The sequence below is a fragment of the Sphaerodactylus townsendi genome, linkage group LG15 (genome assembly GCF_021028975.2).
Source record: "Sphaerodactylus townsendi isolate TG3544 linkage group LG15, MPM_Stown_v2.3, whole genome shotgun sequence".
In the NCBI taxonomy this organism is placed as follows: domain Eukaryota; kingdom Metazoa; phylum Chordata; class Lepidosauria; order Squamata; family Sphaerodactylidae; genus Sphaerodactylus; species Sphaerodactylus townsendi.
The window spans coordinates 3993393-4010456 of NC_059439.1; the positions used below are offsets into that span (position 1 = coordinate 3993393).

Below are 17064 nucleotides of genomic sequence, written 5' to 3' on the forward strand. Positions count from 1 at the left end.
AGCCAAATAAGGTTAACAGAGCAGGTGACTGGCAGTTTACTGGGTCAAGAGAGGACTGGTTTTGTCTGAGGAGCATTCACAGGATCTCTCGTGATTTTGGACGGTTAGCAGTCTAATAGAGCTGTTTCCCACTGTGTGACTCTGGCTTTAGTTTCAAGTAGACTTTTTCATCCTAGGCATAAACTCCAAGCTTCTTTAATCTTTTGAACCTGCCACTGAAGCAACAAATCATTTACGCTCACAGGGAAGAGATACAAAACCAAAAGAACGATAGAGGCACGTTTCCAAACATAACTTTTTACTACCTCACCTCCAGTTTTTCAAAATAACATCGACATCGCATCGCATTTTAAAAAGTTCACTATATACATTTTAAAAATACGTTTTAATGCCAATGGGGGTTGTTTGAAGGCTTTTACAAATAGGAAGAGCAATCAAGTCCAGCCTCACTCAAAGCACAACATTTCATTGGGAAGAGAACAGAATACAAATGCACCTGTGCCACTTTACAGAAGTTTTTGCTGCCCCCCCCCTCCACAAAGTCTCTGTGCCTGAGGGCTAATGGAATAACACAGCATGAATGACTTTGAGGCATCTTTGTCTCACATATGACTGAAGGCATTTGGCTTACACACCTGGATGCAAACATCTAGATCCTGCAAGAAATGCTGGGTAGTCCGTCACTGGTATCCAAGGGAGACAGCAAAAAATTATTGAATATCTTCACTTCCCCCCTCCCCTAGATAGAGCATTTGTGCAAAACCTACAACATTCCTACATGCAGGCAGAAATTTAACTTTGTATAGAATTGGTTACATTAATTTTTATTTCTCACTTTTGCTTTTTACAGGCAAGGGCTGCACACTGGATGAATCTTTCCCCTTCCCTCTCTTTCTCAGTCTCTCTTCTGGCTCACTGTCTAGCAATGAGAAGTCACCTTGCATCCCTTGTTCCAACTTCAAAGCAGAATTCCTTCCTTGCGGCAGAATTTTGCCCATGTTTGTCACTCAAAGAGAAACACCCCAGCCTCTCCCCTCAATACAGCCCCATGATCGCAATGCCAACATCTTGGGACGGCCGCCGGTCTTTGACGAAGAAGTTGATCATGCTCTCTGATTTCATGAGCAAATTACATCCTAAAAAGAAGACCCCAAAGACCACAGTCAATGACAGCACACAAAGAACTGCAATCTGGACCACTCGGGTGATAAAGAGGCTCCGTTCATCTGGTAGCAGTACCGATGCTTCCCCATCAGTGGCCACCACAATCCCTGTTCCATTGCAGCAGCCGATCAATGTGCCAAGATCTTGGGATCTATTGGCATACACTCCTTGTTCCACCAGCGTCTGGTTAAATAAGGTCCCATTCATTTTATATTTTGATCCACCAGACTTTCCAGAAAATTGTCTTAGTAGTAATTTTAAAGCAGAAGACTGAGCCCAAAGGTGAACCCAAAGGGACAGGGTTTCCCCTGCCAGTAGCCGATACGATTCACTCCTTGATTCTTTGTTGCCAAGACATTTTGTAAGCACAGGAGAGTCCAGAGGTGGAAAGGAAAGCTCTTCCTCAGCAGGCTTCCACCAGATCTTTACAGAAAACAAGGCTATCCCAGATGCCAGATTTCCAGGCACTGGAGGGAAAGTGATCAGGCAGGAAGGCAGGCAGGCAGGAAACTCAGGAGACGCACATTACACTGTGAAATCTCTAAGCAGCATAACAAAAATCAACTCTTGCAACCCCCCCAACCTCCACCACAGCTGATTTCTAAGCACTGCCTCCTCCCCTCCCATCTTATGAGAGAGATATATGCTCATATCCCCTCCCGTTCTCCTAAAACATATGACCATATGCAGTTCAAAGATGCACAAACATTGTCAAAAAACAGCAGACGGACTAATTTGTGTCTGAAGTGTCTCCTGAACCAGAGGAACTAACTGCTTTACACTTCAGCTGCCTGGCTCCCATGGCTAGCAATGCAGAATTATTCATTCTTCCATTCATCCATGTTTATCATTGATTTGCTGGTAATTGTCCCACACAGCATGATGTCCTCTTGGTTTTCCTTTTTGAGGTTTTAAAACAAGTTCCCCTCATTGCAATTCTGGCCTTTGCATACATGGTCCTTGACCCTCTGAAGGAATCTCTTTGTTAAAACCAAAGGTGATCTAGTCTACTCCCAAATGTTGTACAAAAAAAAGTTAAATGACATGCTTCAAAATGTTAGTTGTGATAGTCCCTTAAGGGTTTTGGGGAAAGTAATGGGAAGAGCAGTTTGAAGGCCCTGTGACTGAAGGCTTTCTTAGATATATACCATTTTGACACCATTCTTAAATACTACCTTGCGTCATTCCCCTCTGGTTGTGGCTTGACACAAGTGTCTTGCATCATCCCCCCCTGGTTGTGGCCCATGCTTGGATGAACCGAATGGGAATTTGTGTCCAAGTTGGGCTGGGTAGTTTTTATGGGCTGAATTTTGCCATCTTGAATTTTAATGATGTTTTTAAAGAAGACTTTTATGTATTATGGTTTTTAGATGTTTGTACATCTGTGGTGGGGGAGGATGGGATATAAATTTAATACAATAAATAAAAATAAAATAATTTTGTGAAAACAATCAGTTATTATTGCTATATTATCAAGAAAGCAACTCTAAATGACTTTTCCTCTAATTACTGCCTCTGGTGTGAAGGGAAATCCAAGAGTCTTACCTGAAGCTAGCAGGAAAAAAGGCACCTGCGCAGAGTGGCTGTGAGGTTTGAGAGGATGAATTCTATTGAATGAAAACTTTTTAAAACACTCAGGTTTTTTTTAAAGCTAAAAGTACCATAAATAATGCCCATGAGATGAACCTAGTCTACATTTCTGGAACTCACAGGGGGCATTTCAGGTTCAGTTCAGTTTTTGCTTGTCTATTTGAGTTCTGTCCAGTTCTATTTGAGTTGTGATCCCTTTAAACCATCTTAAGACATTTGGGTTGAGTTTGTACTGCATCACAGGTTGCGTGGTCATGGGTTACATAAGCAGGCATTCTCTCACAATGTGAATGGTTCATGAGAAAAGATAGGCTGGTGCAACCCCAACCCCCCCTCACCACCACCACCACCACCACCAGAGGTGAAAAATAGAACCGGTTCAAATGCATTGTGGAAACAATTAAGGTGTTTTAAGTATTTGGCTATTGTGAGGGTAAGGAAAATACAGAGTGTTTAAAAAATTGAATTTTTGAATAGTTATCTGATTCAGATCAGGATGTGACTGAACAGAGATTTTCAACCCCAATTTCAACCCAACCGCTGCCAGTTTCAGGGGAAAGTTTATAATGGGGTTTGTTGTCCCAGCTCTTGTGAACTGTACACTTTTGGACACAAGAGGGCAGTAAAGGAACAGTTAAGAAAAGTCCTTCACACTTTGTGAAAGCCCCATGTGTTCTTTCTACATATACCAATAAATGAAAGAATAAATAAAAATCTGTTTTACATTAGTGTGTCTGCTTTGCAGTTTTGTGGGGGAAATGTTTTTAATGGTTTTTTAAAAACATTTTTCCCTACGTATTGTTGAAGGCTTTCATGACTGGATTCAACTGGTTGTTGTTGTGGGTTTTCCGAGCTGTGTGGCCATGGTCTGGTAGATCTCATTTTCGCCTGCATCTGTGGCTGGCATCTTCAAAGGTGTATCACAGAGAGAAGTCAGTGTGTAACAGACTTCTCTCTGTGATATACCTCTGAAGATGCCAGCCACAGATGCAGGCAAAACATTAGGAACAAGATATACCAGACCATGGCCACACAGCCCAGAAAACCCACACAACCAATTTTTTTCCTACTTAACGAGTCCATTTGTTTTCTTACTGAACGCACATATTGCTGTTGTGTCCTGCTGATAATCCATGTCTGTGTGGCCATGGTCTGGTAGAGAAAAGGGAGTGTTCTTTCCTTAAAACCAGGCAGGGTTCAGCCCTTCATATCTAAGAACACATACAATATCACAATATTATAAAATATATTACAAACAACCCCAAAGTCTCGGTTTGAATGATCAGCTGCACAGTATTTCAGGATGAAACACTTCAAAGATCTAAACAGGCTTGATTCATTTCTATCCAACTGGATCTTATTCACAGGTCATTAAAACAACCCACACATAGAACTATTCACAATCATTACAGACTTCTTTCCCAGTATGATTTAAAGAGGTCAAAGAAACATTAAATAGTGTTCCCATAGGTAACTATGGTCGATTTCCCACTGGAAAAATGAAAGTGGGTACAAACTGATTTGATTTGGGACCTTTTCAGCGCGGTTTCATGGTTCCCTCTGCAACCAGATGACCTCTGCTCCAGGCGACGCAGCAGCCAGGCTGAATTCCCCACTGTTCATGGATCTGCTGCGGGATCCGCTCAGGGGCTTCCTGATTGGCTGCTGCGTTGTGCTTGGGTGGGAATGTTTTTATTTTCTGCACTTCAGATACACGTCTGCACGAGCATGTGCAGAAGAACTGCAGCAATGCCCCGTTTCTGTGCTGCTTTGTCTCCTCATATCCACGTGGATACGAGGCGTAGCGTTCCTTTGTGTTGCAGAAAATCAGAAAATCGTTCTAAGCCCCACGTCACCACGTATCCATGTGGATTCTAGCTACATGAAATAAAAAATAAAATAAAGGGCTGAGTGCGCATTGCACCCTGATTGGATGGGAGGTTCCACGTCACTCGCAAGGGTGGGTAGTTCAAATCCGGATTCACCCCCGCAACTTCCTCCCTGCTCCATATTGACCACGCGTTTTTCGAAAAGGTCTACTTCCTTCCAGGTTCTAAAATAATGCGTGCTGAGGGGGGGAGCGACAGAAACGAGGTGAATGCGCGTTTGGCGCTGGTGTAGTGGGGAGTTCTACAGGAAACCTGGATATTTGGAGTGACGAGTACACATCTAATCGTGAGTGGGGAATCGACCAATGATATAACTCTTACAGGTTTCTATTCTCCAGGTAACTTTATTCACAGAACCCCACTTGGCAGTCCTACCCTGATCTGGACTGAAATCAGCTATTTTCAAGAGACAGCTTACTGACTTTGTATTCCTTTTTGGTTTCCAGAGTTGCCAACCCCCAGATAGGACCTGGAAATCTCCCACTATTACAACTGATCTCCAGATCATAGGGGTCAGTTACCCTGGGGAAAATGGTTGCTTTGGAGAGTGGGCTATATAATGTTGTAACATGATAAGGTCCCTCCCCTTCCCACGCCTTGCCCTCCTCAGGCTCCAACCCTAAAATTTCCAGGTATTTCCTAACCCAGATATGGCAACCTTAATGGGGTTGCAGTTTTTTCTCTCTTAAGCTGAAAACTTTGGTGAAACCTGGTTTCCGTGTCTACAGGGCAAAGGTTGTCTCACCTCCTGCTTGCTTCCAATTGTTGAAAGAAAGAAAGAAAGAAAGAAAGAAAGAAAGAAAGAAAGAAAGAAAGAAAGAAAGAAAGAAAGAAAGAAAGAAAGAAAGAAAGAAAGAAAGAAAGAAAGAAAGAAAGAAAGAAGTCAGTTGCATTTCTTTTTGCAGTTCTGCTTTTTTAAAAGTAGATTTTGGAAAGTGGAAGAAAAGCTTTGGCAGAGAAAAAGGGGGCTGACTGGAAGCAGCTGGAAATAAGTCATAGAGGTCATAATGCATGTCCTTTCCCCAGACTGCCGTTGCTAAGCCTCTTGCTGGAAATCTACAAGAACCCTGCGGAAAGCTCCAACCAAAGATCGACAGGCGGGGGCACTGCATGACTCTCTGGCCTGACAGATGTTTCCTTTTCCAGCCCATTCACCCCCACCCTCTTCAAAGCATATACTTCTGGTCTGTCATACATACAACTTATCCGATCCTCCTTGGATGCTCTGCAAACTGGCCACACTGCTGAATGTTTTCCTTGTGCTCTAAGAACATGAGCAAACTTTCCTTCACTCTCCAGATGTTTAGACTGATTCTATTTGCCTCCGGAGCCTACGGTAAGTGATGCTCACAGAAGGCTCTCCTCTTGGACAGCCTGATTTAGCCTTTGTCTTCCCTTTCTCGTGTTCCAAGATACCGGGTGGTTTAGTTTTGGTTGTTAAGAGATTTGTTTCTGCTTGCTAGGCAGGAAGGGAGCTTTTGGGAAAACTTTGGAAAATGGCTTGCTTTTTGCCTCTGTGGTGAGAGCAAGTTGGGGATCAGCTCAGGGGCTATGTTTAGCACTTGGAAGAAAACCATTTGTTAAACCCCGTGTTCTTAGTGATTGTGCGTGTTTAAAGTACGGCAAAGCGACCCACATTTGGAGTGAATGCCTGGGCAAGGGGTAATAGCCTTAAACATTCCTTGTTGTAAGATTTGTGCAGTCTGTGGCATGTAGGAACTGTTTTGCTGACACTTCTGTAGTTGCCTGTGGAGCCCGGCAAATCCATGAGTCAAACTTAGATTCTGGATTGCAAAAAAGCCCATCAATTTTTGCAACTGTTTTGAGTTGCAGAACATTTGTGCCATTGTTTCTCCCCACCCCCCCACCGCAACTTGGTTCCTTTCCCCTACCTACAACAAAGGTGTACAGATGTTGTATTGTCGAAGGCTTTCATGGCCGGAATCACTGTGTGGTTCCCAGTCTGTATGGCTGTGTTCTAGTAGCATTTTCTCCTGATGTTTCGCCTGCATCTGTGGCTGGCATCTAAGTTTGATTCATGGATTTGCCGGGCTCCACAGGCAGCTATAGAAGTTCCTACATGCCTCTGAAGATGCCAGCCACGAAACGTCAGGAGAAAATGCTACTAGAACATGGCCATACAGTCCATAAACTGCACAGCATCCCACTGTACAGATGTTATTCCCACCCACCTCTTCCAGTGTGCTTCTGCTGCATTCTATTCCCACAAAAACATCTGGTATTGTTTCTATTTTATTACTTGGACTTCTCTCTCTTTCTGAAATTCCAAGAGCATGCTGTGGGGGTTCCCTGATGTAACCATATCTGTGTATGGGTGTGAGCTTTTCTAAGACTTGGAGATTATATTGTAGGGCACTTTTGTTTCCTGTGCAGGTATGATCTGAAATCACACAGCTTTGTAGGCATTTTTTTGTGACACTTTGCATAGAACCTTGGAAAAGCGAAAAATTTCCCTTCAAAACATGACCAGAGCACTGGTTGTGGTGGGTTTTCCGGGCTTGTGGCCGTGGTCTGGTGGATCTTGTTCCTAACATTTTGCCTGCATCTGTGGCTGGCATCTTCAGAGGTGTATCATAGAGGGAAGTGTGTAACAGACTTCCCTCTGTGATACACCTTTGAAGATGCCAGCCACAAATGCAGGCGAAATGTTAGGAACAAGATCCACCAGACCACGGCCACACAGCCCGGAAAACTCACCACAACCAGTTGAATCCGGCTGTGAAAGCCTTCTACAATACAATGACCAGAGCAGTTGGCTAGCAGGCAGTGTGGGGTAGTGGTTAAGATGTTGGACCTGGGACCTAGTTGGACTGGGAGCTAGGAACTTAGGTTCAAATCCCCACTCACACCATGGAAATTTGCTGGGTGACCTTCAGCCAGTTACATACACTCAGCCCTGATGTATTGTCGAAAGCTTTCATGGCCAGGATCAATTGGCTGTTGTCGGTTTTCCAGGCTGTTTGACCGTGGTCTGGTAATTTTTGCCAGCCATAATTGAGGCAAAATGTTAGGAGAAAAAAATTGCCAGACCTTGGCCACACCTTGGCCCTGACCCTAGTTAAAAAGTAGATGGGAGACCACCCAAAATACCAGGGGTGTTGTGACGAGGCAGGCAATGGCAGTCCCCCGCCCCAACAAAAGTGTCTGAGTTGGGGAAGAGAAGCCCTGTTATTCTAACACCTTGGAAAAACACAAAGTTTGACTGTGATGAAATAAATTTGTGACATTTCCATCCTTTCCTTTCCTCCAGGGAATTAATAGTAGTATATGTCTCCCATCCCACCCCTTTTTTAATATTCTCAACACCCTTGTGAGGTAGACCACACTGTAAGAGAGCAGGCTAAAATTGCACTTGTGGGTAAGCCTGTGTTTTGACTACAGTTTTGCTCTGCAACTGAAGGCTCGCTGACATGACCGAATGGTCTTCCGCACTAACAAAACTCCCTCTGCTTAGCACAGTTCCAAGGAAAGGGCCTCTGGCCAAGCTGTCTTATCAGCATGCTCACTCAATTGTTTATTCGCTGTCTATTGCATTTTTATCTGGCCCTTCCTCCAAAGAAGCTCGAGGTGGTGGACATGGAGAAGAAGACTTGTTTTTATACTCCACTTTTATCTACCGTTAAGGAGTCTCAAAGTGGCTTATAAATCACCTCACCTTCTCTTGTAGACAGAAACTGTGCATTATTATAGCAGTTATGTTAACTTCTACTGTGTATTAGAGCTGCAAGGAACATAGAAAGCATTAGGTCTCTGCCCCAGTGAGCCTTCAGTCCACTAGCATAAGTAGGCCTGTAGAAATGGGGTGGGTAGTGTGGTGGCCAAGTTTGCAGATGATACCAAATTATGTAGGGTGGTGAGAACTGCAAAGGATTGCGAAGAGCTCCAAGCGGACCTTGATAAATTAGGTGAGTGGGCCCAGAAATGGCAAATGCAGTTCAGTGTAGCAAAATGTAAAGTGATGCACAAAGGGGCAAAAAATCCAAACTTCACATACACGCTATAGGGGTCAGTGCTATCAATCACAGACCAGGAAAGGGATTTGGCCGTCTTAGTTGATAGTTCCATGGGAATGTCAACTCAATGCATGGCAGCTGTGAAAAAGGCAAACTCTATGCTGGGGATCATTAGGAAAGGAATTGAGAATAAAACTGCAAAGATTGTCATGCCCTTATATAAAGCCGTCGTGCGACCGCACTTGGAGTACTGTGTTCAGTTCTGGTCGCCACATCTCAAAAAGGATATCGAAGAGATAGAAAAAGTGCAGAGAAGGGCAATGAGGATGACTGAGGGACTGGAGCACCTTCCTTATGAGGAGAAGCTGCAGCGTTTGGGACTCTTTAGTTTGGAGAGAAGATGTCTGAGGGGGGATATGATTGAAGTCTATAAAATTATGCATGGGGTAGAAAATGTTGACAGAGAGAAATTTTTCTCTTTCTCACAATACTAGAACCAGGGGGCATACATTGAAAATGCTGGGGGGAAGAATTAGGACTAATAAAAGGAAACACTTCTTCACGCAACGTGTGATTGGTGTTTGGAATATGCTGCCACAGGAGGTGGTGATGGCCACTAACCTGGATAGCTTTAAAAGGGGCTTGGACAGATTTATGGAGGAGAAGTCGATTTATGGCTACCAATCTTGATCCTCTTTGATCTGAGATTGCAAATGCCTTAACAGTCCAGGTGCTCAGGAGCAACAGCCGCAGAAGGCCATTGCTTTCACATCCTGCATGTGAGCTCCCAATGGCACCTGGTGGGCCACTGCGAGTAGCAGAGAGCTGGACTAGATGGACTCTGGTCTGATCCAGCTGGCTTGTTCTTATGTTCTTATGTTCTTAAATGAAGAGAAGTCTGGGTCTGACACAGTGGTCCCTTCCACACGGGCCAATAAACCTGGGGATGGGGAAAACCCCATTTCAGGGGAGAACTGCATATGGTTCCCACCCCTAAAACAAGGCTGCCCCACATTCCCCACCCTGAAATGGGTTATTTGAGAATCACGCTATCTGTGATTCTTTTGTCGTAATGCAGATTGCAGCCACTCCGATCAAACGGCTGCCCCAGGAAGCACTTGCTTCCTGGTTTTTAAAAGTCATCCCCATGTAGCTGCATAGCCATGTGGGGACACAGGGATGTCTCGTGGCATTGCGAGACATCAGCATGGCTCTGGGGGCCATGCCTGCCCTTCCTCGTAGCTACACAGCATGGGAGATGAGTTTCTACTAAAAAGCCATGCCTCTAAGCAAAGGCAACACAGGTTGCTTCCGTGGGCTCTCTCCGCTGCCTGCATGGAGGCATGTGAATACCCCATGCAGCAATACTGACTGCAACCCTCTGTACTTTGCCTGTGTTCAAGGGGCCATACAGCTGCCAACATCCATGCAGCACCTGGAGATTGTCTGTTGTTCCAGTTGATCTCCAGGTGACCAAGACCAGTGACTGCTTTGGAGGGTGGGTTTTATGGCATTATACCCAGAGAAGGTCTCTCCCTTCTGCAAACCCCACCCTCCCCATCGCCACCCCCACCCCAAAATCTCCAGACATTTCTCACTACTGACACACTCATAACACAAGGTGAGGTTCAGGAGAGTTCCCTTAGAGGCATATCAAACAAGAAAAGGCCAACATATTGGTCAGAGGTAGCTTGTGGGACAGAAAGTGGGAGCCTTTTCAGGGCATAGTCGAAGGTGTGAGATCAGCGAAAGAGCACTCAAAGCCCAACTAAATGATGGATTCCACACAGACCAAATATAACAGATTAGGATGTTATATAAACCATTTTTGTGATGTGGCAACTTCACACAAGTCCCATTCCCAAAATGAGTTTGGCCAGTTTTATTCCCCTCAACCCAGGATTTTCAAAGATCACTAAACCAGCCATCCTTTTGTACAGTCCTTGGTCAGAGATGCTCCTGCACGAACATGAAAGGCAGGAGACACTTTATTTCCCTCCCTTCTACCCATTCACTTTAGGTTCTGTGCGGTCCACTGTCAGGGAGAATCCACCCACCTGCAATTCTGTGCAGGTAGCCCAGCAGGTTGCGGGCAGATTCTCTGAGCGCCCAACAGGGTACAAAGTCCCCTAAGCACATTGCCCCCCCCCCCCCGCCCCCCATGGCAGCGAGTATGAGCAATTGCAATTATTATTGCTCGGCTGTTGCAGGGAGGTCCTTTTCTCTTTTTTTCTTCTGTGTGTTTCTTGTGCAGCTGCGCAGGTGCAGCCAATCGGATTGTGGGACAATTGGCATGGCTGCGGGGGCTCATTTCTGTATGCCTGGATGGCTACACAAGTGTTGTAGGAATTGTTTAAAAAAAGATAAGTGTCTCCATGCAAAGGTGTGAAAGCAACCCGGATTGTTTCCACGGGCTCCAATCATTGCCTAGACAGGTGAAGGGCACCCATTCAAATGGGAAAAAAGGAGAACAGGTTCCTTTATAATGACTGCAACCTGTTATGCATATGCTGTGCATAATCCACCAATATGACAGTCAAGGCCAGTTTGAATTCACCATTGCCGTTTAACAAGAGATTTCAATGCCACAAGCCACAGCCCAGCATGAGCCTATGGTGTGGCACTCTTCTCTCCCCAGCATCTTTTCAAGTACCAAATAGCATGAGAGGGGAGCATGTTACATTTTACTGCAAATCATGGAAAGACATGACAAGGCATCAGGAGAGAGGAGATGGTAACTCCAGACAGCTTGACAGTCACACAGCTTTGCAAAATGATTCAGCGCATCATGAGCCAACCTCAGTTTGGAAACCTTCTTCTGTTATAATTTCCATATGGGGGTCAGCCTGTGGAGCAAGGGACTCAGAAGATCATGACTTCTGGGAGTTTCTATCACCAGATGATTGGAAAACGTTGTCTCGACATCTCGACATCTCAGCCCTAAGCCGCCCTTATCTTTAAAAGATCTCTATCCTCTATCTCCTACTGCTGAACTTCAAAGTGTGGCAATAACTAAAACATGTGAGAATTCCATGCTGCTTTTTGATCCATATTTCTGGGGACCACATCAGCCAGCTGTATTTTCCTTCTCTGCAAGTTTCTAGATCTCATTGTGTTGTTTTGAAAACTTCAGCATCTTCCTGGGAGAATGGCGTGTATCTACATCTGTCTGGTGCAGGTTGAACAAAACACCCTTAAAATAAAAGGGAGTTTGAGCTCTTCAGTGCATTGGGATTGGTCGTTATCCTGTTTTCAGATGTTCAAAATATAAAAACAGGGTTGGCAAAAGTATGTGGGGACAGGGCAATGGAGTTTCTGTGTTCCGAGTGGCTACCTGGCTCAGCCCCTTTCTGTTCCAGCTTCATCAGGATCTCCAGTTCTGCTGTCCTATTTGTATATCCCCACTGGCCCTTGCTTATCCCTGAATCATTTCCTCTACCAAATATGTCATGATTCCTCCCCCCCACCCTCGTGTTATTGCCTTATCAGGAAAAAGATACATATGTACACAAACAGTTATCACATCCCGCAGTGTGAGCAATTAGGAAGGGAAGAAAACAGGTCTCTGCAGAAACTTGTGAACAATACTTCAGCAAACCCCATAAAAAGAAGGAAATGTCTCACAGACAATTCAGGGAGGAGGGAGCCGGTTCCTACTGATGAGGCAGCGTAGGGTTAATACTAACCCACAGCCGTTTAATCAACAGTTTCTCAGAGCTGCATAATCCTTGGCTTGTGGGAGCTGCAGAAACCGCAGCCTATGAGTCAGCAAATGAACATGCTTATTAGATTTGGGGGGAGGCGGGAAATGCAGTGGCTCGAGAGAGGAGGAGAAATTATAGGGAGCAAAAGAGGGCTATCCTGACAGCTGTAGGGCTGTTCAAAACTTGCTGTGTTAATCATTGGAGGAAGGGTAGACAGCCACCATGCTGTAGTAGTTTGAGTGTTGCCCTAGAATCAGGGAGACCCAGGTTTGAATCCACACTCTGCAACGGAAGCCTACTGGTTGACTTTGGGCCAGTCTCACACTCTCACTGGCGGAACTTAGGGGGGCAAAGGGGACAGATGACCATTCACCTGGGTTATGTGGGGGGGGCACATTTTGGTTCTCTGGTCCCTGAACCCAGCCCTTGACTGAGCTCCCCCCTGATGAACTCCCCCCGCCAAACTCCCCCACTCCCCTCTGCTGTGTCCCCCTTCCCACAACCCCCCCACAAATAGTTTCCTCCCCTGGGCAGTGCTGGCTGGCAACACCCTGGGGATGGGCAGGGGAGGGAGTTCTGTGGCACAGGACCAGGGGGAGTTCAGCGGTGGGTGCCATTTTGTGGCAGTATGCCACTGCACACCCGCAGCCTAATTTACTTCCAAGGGTTGTTGTGAAAATGAAGCTAAATAATATTAGTCACTTTAAGTCCCCATTGTGGAGCATGATGAGGGAAAAATAGGGTTGCCAGCTCTGGGTTGGGACATTCCTGGAGATTTTGGGACTGGACTCTGGGGAGGGCTCTAATTCCATAGTCCACCTTCCAAAGCAGCTGTTTTCTCTTGGGGGAACTCATCTCTGTCACCTGGAGATCAGATGTCATAAAAGGAAATCTCCAGTCATTACCTGGAGGTTTGGCAACAATATAAATCTGTATCCAATGGCTTAAACCACGAACAATGTGGGTAATTTTATCCACAATGTATGATACACAATTTCATATGGTTCATATGATGTACTTTTCACAACTTTATTCGTTTACAATTTGGATTAGAGTAAGTACAATTTTGTACAAAGTACATTTACAATTAATATTGAAATAGGAGAATTTTTGAACATAAATGCATAAAATAAGGACATATTTCAATCAAAACAGAGGGACCTAAGAAGGCATTATGAAGTTAACCAATACTGGAGGTTTAGCCCCACCTTTTGTGTTTATTTTGAAGCAACAACTCATATATGAAGTATTATTCTGTACATGAATGTATTTATTTCAATATTAACTGTAAATGTACTTTGTACATAATTGTACTCACTCCAGTACAAATGGTAAATGGTAAATGTATAAAGTTGTGAAAAGTACATCATATAAACCATTGCTTATGAAATTGTGTATCATATATTGTGCATAAAATTACCCACGTTGTTCATGGTTTAAGCCATTGGGTACAGATTTATATAGTTGCCATATCTCTGGTGTGTCCATCCCCCCTTTCTTTCTTACAAGATTATCTGGAGGTTGGCAACTCTAGAAATAATGTAAGCAAATAAATAAGTGTAGTCATTGGCAAAGGCAGTCTTTGATGTCAAAGCTCTGGGTTTAAATCCCTGCTTAAGCCTTTCCATCTCCTTCTTTCTTCCTTCTTTTTTCCAACAAGGGTCGATTCCCCACAGTCAAATAATCGCCTGATATTGAAGTGAAATATCAAGGATTCAGCAAGAACTCCCCACTGCTTAACTGCCAAACACGGATCCATCCCGGTTCTGGCGCTCCCTCTCCCCCTTCTCACATGTTTTTTAAGAACCTACATGGAAGTGCACCTTTTTAAAAAACACGTGCCAAAGCCAGATCGGTGGGGAAGATCAAGGGACAGAATCTAGGTTTATTTTCCCGCTGCAGGGAGTAACATGGAGCCTTCCAAGCAATCAGAGCACAGCTGGCTGTGTGTGATGCGCGTGCAGCCCTTTTCTTTGTTTTGCGCCAGTGGTGGCTATGTTGAAACGTGGCTGCGTGAAACATGATTTCTGTGACAACTGTAAACTAAAAATAGACTTTCGTGCCAGCACAACTGCATGGGTAAAGAGTGCCCAAAGAGTCGAAGCCGCGCATAAACGTAGCTTAGCGTGGAAAATAGTTACCGTTCCCACTCCAACACAGTAGCCAATTAGAAGAAAGCTGCTCCCTGCATAGGTGGGGAAATTCTATCTACACATGTGCGTAGTGACGTAGCTGCGCAAAAAAAGTTTTTTAAAAAAATTCTTGCCCCAACACAGCGCAACAGCCGATCAGGACGAGGAAAAACAGAGCCGCTGAGCAGATCGTGTGCTTTATCGTGCGATCATGGGGAGTGTTGCATTGTTTGAATCTGTGATAGACATCGAGGTCTTCACTAGACACACGTTGCAGTGGGGAGGGAGAAACTGCGATGAAAAGGTGCTGGGTTTTTTTGAAACCTAATTGTATCTGGCTTTGATTTCTCAGTGGGGAAATGGCCAAGATTTCCAGGTGTAAGCTCTCAAGGTTAAATTTTGAAGTGAACACCTCTGTGACACAGAGGCAGGGAATGGTAAGCCAGCTCTGAGCATTTCTTGCCTTGAAAACCCCACAGGGTCACCGTAAGTTACCTATGACTTGACAGCACTTTACACAAACATCGTTCCAAGCCTGGCATCCAATTCAACTTTCTTCTTCTCAGTATAATTTCTTCTTAAGTTCTAGCAGTTAATTATATTTAGTTTTCATTTTTTGCCAATAGTTAATTGTTTTAATTATATTAGAGCCTTTTTGCCGGAGTCCTATCGGTGTTTTAAATTTGTTAGCTGCCATCTCCGGTAATGTTACTATTTAAGATTTTAAGACTTGTTATTGTCTTTTGTGGTTGAATTGTATATTGAATTGTTTTATATGTTATTTTAATTACGTATGTTAGCCGCACCGAGCCTGGCTGTTGCCTGGGAAAGGGCGGGATTGGTAAGTTTAATAAAATAAAAATAAATAAAAATAAATGGTGAATAATTTTTGTTGGTTTCTTTGGATGGTCCATTATTTTATTAATCTGGAATTTGTATTGTTTCATTCCATGTTTTATTATTGGTCTTAGACTGTAAAAATAATCAAATCAATCAATATAATTCCTCTTTTACAGAAGGAACCCTCTGCTTCCATATTAAGTTTTAGGGCTTCCTTGCAGCTTTAACTGGATGCTGCATTAAGGTGGGGACTATTGATGGATTACAATTGAACCAGATCTTGTGCCTTCTTTGCGTATTTCCTGCTGGAGTCTGGCAGATATTCATGGGGTGTGTGTGTGTGTGTGTTAAACCGGTTGAGTGGTTTTTGTAGCTTTGCCAGCAACTGGCAATTGGAGATCTATTTCAGAGCCAGACCAGCGGTCTTTGTCACTGTGGTTGCTATGTCACAGTTAGGGTTACTAATGAGGGAACGGATCCTGGAATTACTCGCTTATCTTATGCCTACAGAGGTCAGCTCCCCTGGAGGAAACAGCAGCATTTGAGGGTGGACTCTATGGCATTGTACTCCACTGAGGTCTCTGTCCTCCCCAGGCTCCATCCCCAAATCTCTAAGAATTTGCCCAGCTGGAGTTGGAAACCTAAGGTTGCCACTGGAAGAAAGCTTGCTGAGAATGGGATAGTGACCTTGGCGACACAACCTGCCACTGAACTATTGCTTGATTTTAAAGAATGTTTAAACAAGCAAGGGAGGGGATAGGTTTCATCTACTGGAAGTTGCAGTCTAATTTCTGCTTGGTTTTGCTTTTTTTCAGGTAGTAATATCTGTACCACGCGAGGGGTCAACTCATGTCAACAATGCTTGGCTGTAAGCCCACTTTGTGCTTGGTGCTTCCAGGAGGTGAGGATAAACCGAGGGCAAGTTACCTCAGGGGACTTGCTTGTTTTTAATTTTACTCATCTCATTTTGAGTCAGTGCAGTGTAGTGGTTAGTGTGTTACATCGGGATCAATCTGGGACAACTAGGGTTCCCAACTTCCAGGTGGTACCAAGAGAGCTCTTGCTATTATAACTGATCATCAGGCAACCAAAATCAGTTCACCTGGAATAAATGGGGGGTGAATTCTATGGTATTATTTCCTGCTAAGGACCATCCCCTCCCCAGGCTCCACCCCCAAAATCTCCAGGTACTTCCAAAACCAGGGCTGGCAACTCTAGGGAAAATCAAGTCTAAATCCCCTACTCTGACATGGAAGTTTGCTGGGTGACTTTGGGCCAATCACACTATCTCAATCTAACCTCCCTCACAGGGTTGTTGTGAGGATGAAATGGAGGCAATAGAGAGTTTAGTGAGCCACCTCTCTGTTTTCATTGGGGAGAAAGGTAGGGTATATAAGTGAAATAAATAATAAATCAATGTCAACCACACTTACTCATTGTAAAGAGGGGGAAAACCCGCATATATAGACAACACCACAAATCTGCAAGAGAGAGATGGTTACCTTCTTTTGAACAGGTAGGACAAGAGGAAATACTTCTCTTTCCTTAAGTGCAGGTAATATTGCCACTAATGACCAGGAAATTCTGGAAGGAAGGTACAAAGAACAGGGAGGTGTTGATTCAAGTCAATTTGAAGAATGTGTTTCTTTTAAACAATAAAATCCCAATAAAAAGTAGAATCCTCTCAAAGTATTTAAAGAATGTTTTTAGTGGCTGTTAAACCCCAAGAAACAAGACTGGCCGGCTCCAGGCTGTCAAGAAAGGGGGAGGA

The 17064-nt window shown here is 44.2% G+C and overlaps 2 protein-coding genes across 2 annotated transcripts in view; one reads left to right on the forward strand and one right to left on the reverse strand.

The window, feature by feature from the left end:
* Positions 1-283: 283 nt before the first annotated feature.
* On the reverse strand, positions 284-1746 carry RPRML (reprimo like). Its single transcript, XM_048517653.1, has one exon. It carries the CDS (start codon positions 1369-1371, stop codon positions 1036-1038), a length of 336 nt encoding a protein of 111 aa, XP_048373610.1. The 5' UTR covers positions 1372-1746; the 3' UTR covers positions 284-1035.
* A 3990-nt stretch (positions 1747-5736) lies between these two features.
* The window catches only part of ITGB3 (integrin subunit beta 3), a 64490-nt gene continuing 53162 nt past the window's right edge, over positions 5737-17064 (forward strand). The window contains 2 exon segments of the mRNA XM_048517997.1: positions 5737-5979; positions 16109-16194. Of these exon segments, the coding sequence (XP_048373954.1) occupies positions 5892-5979; positions 16109-16194 (174 nt within the window). The 5' untranslated portion in view covers positions 5737-5891.